Here is a 12,912-nt window from a genome sequence, read left to right on the forward strand (position 1 = left end):
CCCTGGAGGAAGGCGCTGTGGGCGTCTGAGGCGTGTCCCCCTGTGGGTGCAAGTGAGACCCGCCTCAAGTGGGGACCTTGGCGCTGATTCAGGAGGGGATCAAAAAAACGTGGCCAAAAGCCCAAACTAAAAACTGCGAGGAACACCACCACTTTATTTCCTTCACTCCCCCAGGTGTTCGTCCACATCAAGCCCCATACGTCTTGTATCAGCACTGGGCTTTCAGCAATGTCCTTTGGTTTCAAGCGGGGTGGCTGTGTAATGGATCGTCCAGACTGGGACTCTTGAAAGGGAGGACTTTTAGGACCAGGATGTGGGGCTGCCCTGTTTGTGTTACCTGTTGGTGTGGGCACCAAACCCGGGCCCCAAGGGGTGGCTGCGGAGACCTGACCTGTGTTCTACCTGCTTCGCTGGGGAATCTGGGTTGGCGCAAGTGGCAAGGAGCCCGTTATCCTACAGTGTGTGTGAGTGCACAGCCCGTGCAGTCGTTTCAACAAGGACGTGAGTTTATTGGCCGGTAAATGTGGTTGTGGACTTCTGGGGAGAGTGATTTTGGCAACAGGTGTCGCACTTCTGTGGCTACCTGGAAGTTTCCTCTGGCGATGTCCTCTTCCTGTTAATTAGGCTCCTGCATTGCATCCCTGCTCTGTGTCTTTGGGAATCCCATGTGCTAATGATTAGGAAGCTTAGCGTGGATAATTTTTCACGTGCTTGAAATTATCCAAGCACTTTACAGGCACTGAGCAAATTTCAGAAAAGCACGAGTAACCCGCCGTGTAAGTTTCCTCACGTTTCTGGTAAATGCAACAGGTGCTCTTTGGGCACACACGAGCTCACCTGCTGACCCCAGAGGGCACAGTGTCCTTCCCAGGTCTTTCAGGGTGAGGTGTGAGTGCAGGTTTCTCACCCCGGGGAGGGTGGCAAGAGCTGGGCATGGAGTGGTGACCTGTTTGCCCCCCGCCCCACGGCCCTGGGCTCAGGAGCTCCAGTCACTCCGTTTCTCTGCCTCCGGCTTTCACAGCTAGAGTGTGGAGCACAACACGCTGTCACAGGAGAAAAGGACTCTTGCAAGGTTGCTCTGGGAGTAATTAAAACGTGCCAACACTTCGTACCACAGGGGCCGGCCCTGACGCGCACGCCTGTCCTTCCTGACGCTCCCGCGGGGAGCGTTCTGCATGCGCGCCCACCAGGTACACGCGAGGGAGAAGCAGGTGAGCTGCCCTGCCCCACAGGAGGACTGGCACCTGTCGGGACCTGAGGCTCTGGGCCAGTAGGAAAAGCCAGCCAGGGGAGCAGCAGCACTCCCCCCTGCTGAGCTGCCTGGGCCTTAATCAGTGGGGAAACCAGTGCACAGCTTCTAGAGTCTCTAAGACCCAGGATGTTGTGGTCTCGGTGGAATCCACAGGGAACTCCCTGAGCGTGCAGGGAAAGGATGGGCCGTGTGGTGTCACAGCTGTGGTGTCAGCGGCCGGATGCGTCACGGGACACGCGCCCCTCGTCGCGGAACCACTACTGCTTTCAAAACAGGGCGGTGACTCGCATTTCTCTGAGCTCCTCTGGGTCAGCGTGTGCGTGTGTGTAACCTGCACATTTAGGCCCCACTGTGTGTTGCGGCGTTACCGGAATGCACGCAAGTCTGTCATCTTTACAGACAGTCGCAAACAGAATCTAGGACCCGTGTCCTGGCCCGGAGGACTCTGAGCTGCAAGGAGCAGTCTTTATTTAGTTCACCTCAGGTCCGCAGCAAACGGTAGTAAAAAAGAACGGGAAGGTGACATACCAAAAGCTCTCCTTTCCTCCAGAACGCAGCATTCTCCGCAGTGTATTTTACAGACCCTCGCTCGCCTAGGTCCCCACTCCCCGAAAAAGACCCCCCCCAAAACTAAGCCAAAAGGAGAGGAAATGGGGAGTGGATGTAGAACAGAAAAAATAAAACTGGATTTAGCTGGAACATGCTCTAATCTTGAGTTTATTTCTGGTTAAAAATATAGCAATCCAGTGCAGTGTAGTAAAGAAATCTGCTTGAAAGGCAGCAGAGAAACAGCTCAACATAAGCAAAGCGAGGCAGAGTCCACAGCCGGGCTGTGCCCAGCACGGTGGGGGGCTCACGGTCAGGACCGCCCCAGGCGCGAACGCGGAGGCCTGCGTATGGACGTGGCCGTGCCCCACAGACACGTCCATACGCACGGGCCAGGGGTGGCTCCAGCGCCCAAACATTCTGGGACCTTGTTCTTTCATTTGGATGATGGAGTGACTCTGGTAGAGAAGGCAGATCTGACTGAAACCAGGTACGTGGTGTATGGGGTGGGGGAGGGACAGGCTAGGATTGCTCAGGGACGTTCAAGCCACTGGATTCCACCCACATTCCTGTCCTGGGACCACACCAGCTCCGCACCATGACCTAGGCTTCTGGAAGGAGTGTGCGTATCTGGGGGCCAACAAAGATGGAAAACCCGTGTGCTTAGTGACTGCGAGAGAAGATGATGTTGCTGAGGGCCATGTCAGTCACTGCCATGACGTCTGATGGGGGCAGGCAAGCCTGGGTACACCTCCTGCGTGCCAAGTGTAGAAATGCCACACTCGGCGCCAGCTGTGATGGCTAAGTGAACCCACAGCGCTGCCTGCCCTGTCCCAGCCGCAGCCCTGCTTCCCGGGGGTCGGGGGGGGGGGCAGATGGGAAGGGGGAACATAAGGACTTTGCTTTCAGACTCTGTGGGGAGGGAGCCTCGCCGTGAAGGCCAAAGGGAGCAGAGGGCAGGGTGTGGCATTTTGGGGGGAAGAAAAGAAGAGGCGGCAGGTCCCTGCTTTCTCAAGTACACGGCACAGATTGAACACAGAGGCCCAGGCTGCTGCCGGGCAGGACGGCACGCCCTCTCCCCCCTGCCGCTAGCCGGTACGCGTCACCCGCTCGCTCTTCCAGGACCCGGACGAAAAGCAGAGGTAGCAGGCTTCCCACACTCAGCCTCACAGCGGCTGCTTCCCCACCTGCCAGGGCTGGTGGGACCGGCTCAGCCGCACACGCAGGGGTCTTCCTCCGGCTGCCTCCTTTTCCAGTCCCAGGCGGGGTGTGATGGCGGCGAGGACCGTGGCCATTTGTTTTTGGCCATTGATTTGCTGGGATCCCTTTCCTTTCCACATCAAGCTGGAGGGTCGGCGTGCTGGCCTCCTTCTGCCATGCCACACAGCATCGTGTTATACAAGCAAAGAATTTTGGCTAAAATCCAAAAAACATTACCCAGAAAAAAAGGCAAACTGTGAGTAATACCCAATCATGTTCTGTGAAAAGACTCAGAAGTGGTCGTTGGGCCGTCCCGAGTTACGATCCGTCCCTTTTGTACACCAGCCGTTGTTTTTGCTAACGCGACATCCCGTCAGATGAAAAAGTTAATAAACAAAATGGCGACTCCGATGTTGAGCAAGATCACCATGGCCACCAGGATGGGAGCCGAGCCCTGCAGCGGGAGGAGGACGAGAGAGGTGAGCCCATGTCTGGCCTGCCCCACCCCCCAACCAGGAGCTCCGAGACGGCAGCCAGGGTGGTGGCCCAAGTCCAGGAGAGGGGCCCCTTGCTTCTTGGGCTGCAGTGACTGGTCCTGGAGTTCCCTCCAGCTCTGGGTCACCTTAAGTAAACGTCCTCAGCAGCTGGGACAAAATACTGTCCCTGGGATTCCCAGTATGGCCTACCCAGAACGGCCCCAGCCTTCAGCCTGAGCCCCCGCAATCCGCTGATGTCCCAGCCGTCAAACAGGCTTCTCAGCAAACCCCCTCCTTCCCTTCAGCTGCGCAGGCTCTGGGCCTCGTGCTGTCCCCGTGCAGCCTCGGGCTGCCTGCAGGCCTTTCCTGCCCCCGAAGTGCCTGGGCCCAGACTCCCCTCCCTGGGCTGACTGTCCTTGGAGCGTCCGTGCTGAGGGGTGCAGAGGCCCCCGTGCTGCACAAGGGGCACCAGCGGAGTAAACATGTGCCCGCTGGAGGCAGGGAGCTTCTCCCAGCACCAACATAGCGCAGGCGGCCACAGAGAGAACCTCTTCCCATGTCTGCCACCCATGTCCACTGTCCTGCTTCGTAGCATGACCGCGTGTGCACCGTGTAGGCACGTGGGTACACACGCCGCAGAGGCGTGCTCGTTCCCGGCTGCCGCCCCAGCGACCAGGCCTGTGAGCACAAGCTGCTCTTCCCCAGCGGCCGCTCCTAGGGCTGTGCTCCGGTGGGATCGGGGCACGGGGAGGCAGGAGCACTAAGGAACCAGCCCACCCACAAGATGTTCCCAGTGCTTTCAAGGGAGGCACCTGCCCCCAAGCAGCAGCTCCTCCCAGGGACAAGCATGGACACTGACCCTGCCTGGCCGCACTGTGGGTCCCAGAGGTGTCCAAGACTCGGTATGCCCTGTGGGGCAGGTATGTGGCACTCCAGCAGCGGGCCAGGCCCTCACGGGCTGCTGCCGTCACTGCAGCGTGGAGCGCACGGGAACATTAGCCTCTGGGTGGGGCTGAGAAGCTGTCTGGCCCGGGGCGCAGGACATGGCTGCCCCTCCAGGTGAAGGGTCCCAGAAGGTCCCTCCTGTGAGAACCCACCCGGCCCCACACAGTCCAGCCCCAGGGCCTCTATTCTATCCTCCAAGCTGCCTGCCAGGGGAGGTGAGCTTACACGAGGACTTGTGAGTGAGCCCCAGTGTCCCCCACTGGCCGTGGTGACCGGGATCGCAGCCACGCCCCACGTGTCAGGTGAGCCAGGAAGGCTGTGTCCTCAGGCTACGTGCAAAGAACTGCAGCTCTGGTAGGGAGGGAAGCCTTGGCCTGGACGGCCTTCACAAAGTTTTATCCTCTGTCCACCTTGCCCATGAGAGTGGGCATCGTGGGAGGACCCAGTGCCTGGCCCCCAAGTTAAAAGGTATGGCCTGGACAAAACAGTCCTGAGCTGGTCCCCAGCCTGATGCCCCAGTGGCTCTGGCTGGCCCTCCGTGCTCTCCTCCAGGACCCAGGACTGCCCTTGGACCTGGTGATAGCGAGGCTTCCTTACCAGAGCAGGGGTGGACCCTCCTGGGGCCGGGGGTGTGTGTGCGGGGAATGGAATCCCGCTACAGCCCCGTTTCTTTTGGGAGCTTCGAGACCACCCAAGTGCATTTGCTGCTAGGATCAAGCCTGGGAGTAACCCTCCCTTGGCCCTAAAGGAAGGTGGGACCCCATCACCCACAGAGGCTTCCAGTGGGAGGGACCCTTTTCTGGGGAAGGAACCGCCACCCCCCCGCTCCCCCAAGCCCCCCTTCAGCTGGAGGCAGCAGGGCGCTGCCTGCCGCCAGTGGCCAGTGAGGACTCACCGTGCTGGACTTGAGCTCGTCCCCGTTCTCCTCGTCCGACTCCAGCGCCACGGGGGAGGACTTCTGGGGCGGGGAGAAGGCCAAGTCCCAGCGCAGCAGCCGGGGCTCAGCCCGGTCCCCCAGCCGCAGGCTCTCCAGCCTCTGCACCGCGGGCTCCGCACCGGGGGCCGGCCTGGTGCTGTCCTTGTTCTGGGACTTGGACCGCAGTCTCTGGGCCCCAAAGCCCCGGTCGTCGGCGCGGGGATCGTCGCCCAGGCCGCGGCAGGCCCCCCCCTTGCTGTGGCGTCTCTTCTGGGGCTGGGCCTCCTGCACGTACGAGTCCATCCTCCGCAGGGGCTTCATCTCTAGCTCGTAATTGCTCAGCTTCTCCTCCTCCAGCTCCAGCAGCTGTGCAGCCCCGCAGCCAGGATTGCCGGCCCGGTGGTGGGAAGTCCACGAGAACGTGGGGGGCGACTCCGTCCGCCGCTCCCGCGACTTGGGGTTGCCTGGCTGCTTGTGGCCCGGGCCCCGGCAGCGGAAGTCGTCCGTGGGCTGACTGCTCCGGAGGGTGCTGCCGCGGATGCCCCTGGAGCCGCCGGCCTTCTCCTCGCCCCAGCTGTTGCGGGCATAGTCCCCTCCCCGGCCCTCCAGGAGCATCTGGATGTCCCCGCCTCGCTCCTCGTCCACCGAGACCTGCCGGGAGAAGTGGGCAACCTTGTTCCGTGAGGCAGGGGCCGGGGGTGGGGTGGCCGTGGGGCTGGCAGGGAAGCTCTGCAGGGGGCTGTCGTCGGGGGTCAGGTCCGAGGGGGTGGTGCCTTTGCGGTACAGCTCGGGGCTCTCCTGCTGCAGGGGCGTCCCCGTGGAGGCCACCTCGATGTCACTGCTGGAAATCGGGTGCTTCGGCCGCTGGTACTCGAGCCCTTTATGGAGGGGCAGGAAGCACACAGAGGTTGGGTTACTCAGACCCTGTGTGTCTCTTGAGGCCTGATCTCACCAGAGGACCGCAGGAGACCAGGATGGGGCCTGGGCCGTGGGGGGCAGCGGCCAGAGCTAGGGCACTCGCCGTTCACCAGTGGGGTGTGGGCACAGTGGTTCCCAGAGCCCTTGTGTATCACCCGAAGCCCACCAGCCAACGGGCACTTTGAGGGTGACCAGGTCCCGAGGGGCAACGGTGGACAGAGGCTCTGGTCCGCCCCCCCCCCCGCCCCCAGCCACACAAGAGATCCAGGGCTCAGCATGCAAATGCATAGGCCAGCCTGCCCCATGCTCTCAGGTCCTCTGTCCCCCACCCCAAGTCCCTCCTAAAGTTGGAAAGAAGCCTCTTGTGTTAGGTGGCCTGCTACAGGTCTGAGGACCTCCCTGGGTGCAGTGTGTGAGAACAGGAGTGGTCTCCCCTCTCCACTTCTCTGCTGGAGCCTCTGAGCTGGGGCCGGAAGGGCTGCCGGAGATGTGGCCCCCACGGTCTGGCAGGGGCTGGACCCAGCTCTCTGTTCGTGGAGGAGAAATGTGGCACGTTATTGCCCCTGGGGATTTTGAGAGCAGGGAGCAGCACAAGGCCGAACTTCAGACACCGGCTTAGTCGTCATGGCTACTCCACAGAAGGGTGTCTGAGAGAGGCCCATGGGGTCCTGGGGTAGGGACCTCAGACCTGTGAGTGCTGGGCTGAGTGACCGGTCAGCCCCATCCACTCGCCAAGTCCATACACACCCCATCTGGCGCGTGAGGGCCCGGGGGCTGGGGTGGCAGTGCACCCCTGCAAGCACAGAGGGTCTGAAGCAGCTGCCCTGAGAGCTGGCCCCCTCAATGGGGGTCCCTAGGGTGCCCTACCACAGGAGGCCAGGGATCACACCCCTGCCCTGCCCTGCTTGTGCCTGGGATGACCTCGGGCCAGGGGAGCCCGGACACCACGCCCCATGGGAAGGCCAGGAGGCTGCTGGTCAGCTGCACTGTGGACTCCGTACACAGGAGGGAGGCCCCACGCCCTCCCATTTGGCCCCAGCACCTCGACTGCCGGTGCCGACAGCCGGGAGCCAATGCTCAGCTAAGATTAGTTCCAGAGCACAAGCCATTCGTGGCAGCATCACTGTCCAAACCAGGGTCGATGGGGTAGTGTCACAGCTGGACTCCCAACACCCGTGTCCCCTGTCTTGGGTCCTCCTGCCTCCCGGAAGCAGGCCTGGCCTCTCTGGGCTGCCCGCAAGGCCGGAACCCCTGCCAGGGAGGCCTAGAGCCATGGGCTCCAGGACAGCTTGGGGTGGTCGGGGAAGAACGGCTTCTGCTCCCTCCTGGGTCCTAACCAGGATGGAGGAGGGGGAGGGGGCAGCGGGCAGCTAGTCCGGCCTGAGGGTGGGCTCTCCAGTGTCTGGTCATCGCTAACCCCTGCTCCAGGCTTCCTTCTGCCCTGAGCTGTATCAGGGCTCACGGGCTAGACACAGCTGGACCCTGGTTGCGGTGCAGTGGCTTGTAGCTCCTGCCCGTGTGAGAGCTGCGCTGTCCCCCCTGCCGGCCCCCATGCGTCCCAGGCCCCGGTTCACACAGTGTAAACACTGAAGCCCTATTTCCTCAGTGAGCTCGATAGCCCCCGGACTGGACAGAGTGGTTCCAGAAGAAAGCTCTAGAACCACAGAGCGGTAAGGGCGGGGGGTGCGTGGACAGTGCCCTCTGTGGAGAGCAGGAGTGGCGCACAGACAGAGCGCAGGGGCGGGGGGTGGGGAGCTGCTGCAGCCTCGCACCCCGAAGTGCATGTCTGAGGGAGGCGTGTGCCGCGGCCCCGCACGCAGACGCCCCTGCTGGGAGGCACACTCACCGTTTTCCCGATGCTGGAAGGAAGGCGAGAACTCTTTGGCAGTGATCCTGGCGATGCGTGCCTCCTCCTGGGCCTTCTGTGCTGCGGTGAGGGCGGCCTCAGCCTTGGCCCGGGAGTGGGAGGTCCTGGCAGGGGGAGGCAGGGAGGGCGGTCAGGCCTCTTGAAGCAAGGTGGAGGGCCAATGGCCTCCAGACCCCGTGCATTCATTCATCCAGCCAACACACCACCCCCCCAAAGAGCCGGCCTGAGTGCTTGCCCGTGCCTCCGGGCCCAGGGCGCACCCCAGCGAGGGCAGGACCTGGCCTAAGACGGATGTCTGCGCCCGCAGGAGGGCTCAGCCCGGTCCAGCAGCAGGTCCTCCTGAAGGAGCCTCCATCCTGCCCAGTGTCGTGTCTGCACGCTAGAGGACAAAACGCGCAGCCAGCGCGTCTCTGAGCCTCCAGACACAAGCAGGAGCCTGGTCCATGCCGGCCTGCCCAGGCAGGCAGTTGGGGTACCCAGCCACACCTGTGGGTGTGGTGAGCAACGGGCTGGCCCGGCTCTGGAGAGGGAGCGGGGCAGGCTTGATGCCCGGACCAGCCAGCTCTCAGAAAGTCCAAGGGTGTAAGGAACAAAACGCACCTTCCCCGGGACCAGGCTTGACTCCAGGCCCAGGGCGGGCAGCGGCTGCCAGGGCTGGACCCTGTGTCGGAGCCAGACCTGCCTCCCAGGCCAGCGCCAGCCCAGCAGCCACCGGGGCAGCCTTCGAATGCCTCTGTCCCACGGCACCTGCGGGGCTCTGGGAAAGGAAGTTGGGGTGCGCAGGGGCTGACCTGCGGCCACCGGACCTTCTTGACCATCCCGTCACTCCCCTGCAGGCGTGTGCAGGGGACCAGCACAGAGCTTGAGAGATTTCTCCAAGTCAGCATGAAACGTGGTCTCCAGATGCTGAGAGAAATCACGTCCGCGTCCCATGGGCTCTGCCCAGGGAGGACGCCCAGCTCCCATCGGCTCCTAACTGGGGGCGACCGCCACATGGAGCACAGGCATGGCCCTGCCCTGTAGGACCTGTGTGGCCTGGGGAGGTGCTTCTCTGGGACTCAGTTTACCCTCTTGGTCCCACGGACTCTGGCAGCACTGCCCTCGTGTGTGGGGCCTAACGTCCCTAAGCTCAGGCCTGACACGGGAGACTCTTCCACACACACATACACACACACACACACACACACACACACACACACACACCCGACAGCCCCGCCCCGAGGACGCCACACCCCAGCGAGGACGCTGCCTTGCACCTGCCAGCAGGACAACCCCGTGTTGTCTCCACGCGGAAGCCCACACGAGACCCACCTCCTCTGCGTGACGGGGTGCCCGAGGCAGGATGAGCCCAGGTGTCCGTGCACCTCCCCAGCCCAGTGTCCTGGCTCCAGGGCACTGCATCCCAACCCTGGAGACACCAATAAGCTATGGCTTGTCCCTGAGAGGGGCAGCCTGTCACCAAGGACAGATCACTTGATAAATGGTCATTGCTTCCTGAGGACTCCTCCCCGCGTGGGGGGCGGGGTGCTGCTGGAGCCCTGGAGGAGCCACTTCCGCCCCATCCTGCCCAGCCTCCGGGCTGCAGCCCAGCCCCTGACGCTCTGGTCTGCACCGTGTCCTGCCCTGGCCTCACCACAGCCTTCACCAGACCGTGGTGCCCTGCAGCTAAGACACGCGGCCTGAACACAGTGGACAGACGAGGCCCAGCTGGACGGCCTGGCCCTGGGGAGGGGTGCTCTTGCCGACGGCGCGTTCTCGACATGCACCCAGACCAGCACAGCAGCTGAGCTTGGCTCTGGGGAAATGATACAGATTTCCCCAGAATGTTCCGTGAGTTGGTTTGGTTTGCCCTAACGACTGTCCTATCAAGCTGTGACTCACGTGCCATACAGTTCACCCATTTAAGGTCTACAATGCAGCGGTTTTTGGGGTCTTCATGGCATGCACTCACACTGCACCGCTTTAAGAATGCCTTCGGCACCCCAAGACCCCACGCCCTTTATCCCCTGTGACCCCCTTGCCCAGCCCCTCCCCACAGCCCTCTCTGTCAGGGGGTCTGCTCTGACTCTCCTGCCCAGCTGGTTCTCTTGTGACTCACGTTTTTAACTGCAGCTCACCTAACGAATTAAAAGGGTACCGTTGGGGCACCAAGCACGTTCACCGGACTGTGCAGGAAGTATTTCTGTCTGGTTCCAGGATGTTTCCATCCCCCAGAAGGAAGCCCATCCCCATGAGCAGTCCCTCCCCACTCCCATCTTGCCCCAGCTTGGGGGCTTCTCCGTGACCATTTGGCGTTGACAAAGCACCCACCATGGTCACGGGGCCCGACTGCACATGGCTGCCGCGTGCGACACTGGTGCCCCCCATCCGGGAATCTGAGCCGGTGATGCGTGTGTCTGCCGGGGATCAGAGCAGGCAATGACCACCCTAGCCTCTTGGACACCTCCGTGTACCGCGTCTGGGAAGGGCCTGTTCCAGGCGCACAGTGCGCTCCCGTCCATGCTGCTGCGGGCTGCAGACCCAGCCATGGAGGTCAGGTGAGGGAACACGGGGGCTCCCAAGCCCGGTGGGAGGCACCGCGAGGTCGAGAAATGCCCGCGGACAGACGCCCAGGCCTCTTGGTGTGAGCAGTCCCACGGGCCATCACAGCACTCACTGGGCCCGCACCCCAGTGCCTTCCAGTAAAAGGCTGCTCTGTGAGCTTGTTCAAGAGCAGACCAGACGGAGAGCAGCGGAGCTGAGCGGGGGCGCACACGCTGTGCCGGAGGCCTTGAGCTCCCTGGAGGCCAGGCCCAGCAGGGGAACGTCATGAGTGCCATTCAGGGGCACACGTCTGACACAAACCTGGGGCTCAGGAGAGGGACGGCCAGGCTCTGGACCTGGAAGAACCTGGTCAGCCTCACAGGGGCCTCAGGCTTCCCGGGAAGACCCTCGATGCTGTCTGCTGGGGTCACGCAAAGGGAGTTCAGGGGAAACGACCCAAAGACCAGCATCGAGGGTCTGGGACAGGGCCCGGGGCTCTTACGCTGTGGTTCTTCCTCCAAGTTGAACGTGGATGGCGTAGGGCAGGCAACACCCCTACCCAGACCCCCCTCCCGAGATCATGGGGATGTCCTCGGCTGCCTGGTCACGACAGGTCTCCCCGTTCCCAGCAGCATTGCCAACCAGGTGAATGTGGGTGGACATGGAGCCCAAACAGCTCTGGACCAAGAGACGGGACAGGTCACCCCCCAAGACGGGTGGCAGAGCATGGCCACTGGAGGAAATGCCGCGGGGTAATGGGCAGCTACAGACGGCCGGTGAGGAGTGCTTAGAGCTTTCGGAGCCACAGCCAAGCGCGCACCCGCTGTTGGACGAGGCTGCTCCTGGGTCGGAGGTGCAGAAGAGCAGTGAGACATTGTGTTGGTGAAAGCAAGCAGCGACCTTGAGGGCTCCTCATTCAGAGGGGCAACGTGCCTGCGCGTGTGTCATACGAGCGCCCGCCTCGCAGGACTGCGCTTCGGTCCCCCAAGTGTCGGGCTAGCAGGGCATGGTGTGGAAGCATCTGCACATGTGCCCCAGCGGCATGCGTGTCAGCATGTGGAGCCACCCCTTCAGGTCCTCCGTCCCCACTGGACATGTGGCTTGGCCACGGCAGCCTCTCCCATGGAGGAACTCCTCTAACAGCCTCCCTTCTGTTTCTGTCCCAAACCCTGTAAACAAAGTGACCAGGCTCTCCACCCCCACCTTCTCCAGCGACACAGGGCTGCTGCCAGGGAGGGTCCGTGGGACCGCACATCTTCGGGCAGCGGCTGCACGGCGCTGGTGTGGCCTGGGCCCCGACGGACGGCGAGAGCCTGGTCACTACCTTCACGCTGTCCTGTGGGCTCCCGGCCTCGAGCCTAGAGGCTCCGCTGCTGTCTTGCAGCCTGCACGGTGGGCTGTGGCCCCACCGTCCCACAGGGGACCCTCCCGCGGGGGGCACGCTCCCGGAGAGCAGGGTGTGCGCACCCCGGGAGGGGCCGCTGTTTGCTTTCCACATCTTCACTTAGTAAAAATACCACAAACGTTAATTCACCAACATCGTCCGTGTATTTACATACATACGTTCACACATAGAGAATACGCTATGCCAGCCTTAAAATAAAACTGAATCAAGAAGAGTGCGTTTAATAGAGAAAACCTCCCGGCGCGTCACCAGGGCTGACGCTGAATGAGACTCGGGGCTGGGCCGGCATCGAGCTCTCCGGGTGAGCAGTGGGGCGCCTGAGCCCCCCGCCCCCCACAACCAGCGCGGGGACCCAGAGGGCCGGCGGGGAGGAAGCGGCGCCCTCGCCCCCTGCTGCGCCGGGCTCCCTCCCCCACGGAGACCGCGCAGGACGCGGACGCACCACCTCGGGCAGCAGAGGCCCGTGACAGGATGGAGGGTGACAGGCCCATGTCCGCCCCCCACCCAGTTCCACCCTTGGCACCTGAACTGGACCGGTCGCCCCCGTCCTTCTGGAACCCGGGGCTGTGACCACCTTGGGAAATAGGGTCTGTGCGAGGTGTGGCACGACTGGAAATGCTGGCTGCCCCAGAAATCTGCATTCCCGGTGCTCCCAGGTGATGCTACCAGTGGTCCTGGGACCTCGCTCTGAGACCCACTGTACCAAACGCCAGAGACCTGAGACTCTCTGCCCCTGTCCTCGGCCCTCTCCTCCCCCGCCCTCCCGGGCCTGCAGCTGTTCTGCATGCAACCCTTCGTCCTGGACAGGCCCCACCTTCCGTCCACTCTGCACCTGATGCAGGCCCCACAGCCAGCCAGCAGCCC

General features: G+C 62.6%; 1 protein-coding gene across 1 annotated transcript in view; it reads right to left on the reverse strand.

Annotated features, from left to right (window-relative positions):
* Positions 1-1,940: 1,940 nt before the first annotated feature.
* Positions 1,941-12,912, reverse strand: part of JPH3 (junctophilin 3) — a 151,402-nt gene continuing 140,430 nt past the window's right edge. Inside the window, exons 3-5 of the mRNA XM_026494639.4 lie at positions 8,100-8,224; positions 5,315-6,213; positions 1,941-3,452 (exon numbers count right to left, since the gene is read on the reverse strand). Of these exons, the coding sequence (XP_026350424.2) occupies positions 3,372-3,452; positions 5,315-6,213; positions 8,100-8,224 (1,105 nt within the window). The 3' untranslated portion in view covers positions 1,941-3,371. The remainder of the gene's footprint in view (positions 3,453-5,314; positions 6,214-8,099; positions 8,225-12,912) is intronic.

Source organism: Ursus arctos, unplaced genomic scaffold, assembly GCF_023065955.2.
Source record: "Ursus arctos isolate Adak ecotype North America unplaced genomic scaffold, UrsArc2.0 scaffold_19, whole genome shotgun sequence".
Taxonomy (NCBI): domain Eukaryota; kingdom Metazoa; phylum Chordata; class Mammalia; order Carnivora; family Ursidae; genus Ursus; species Ursus arctos.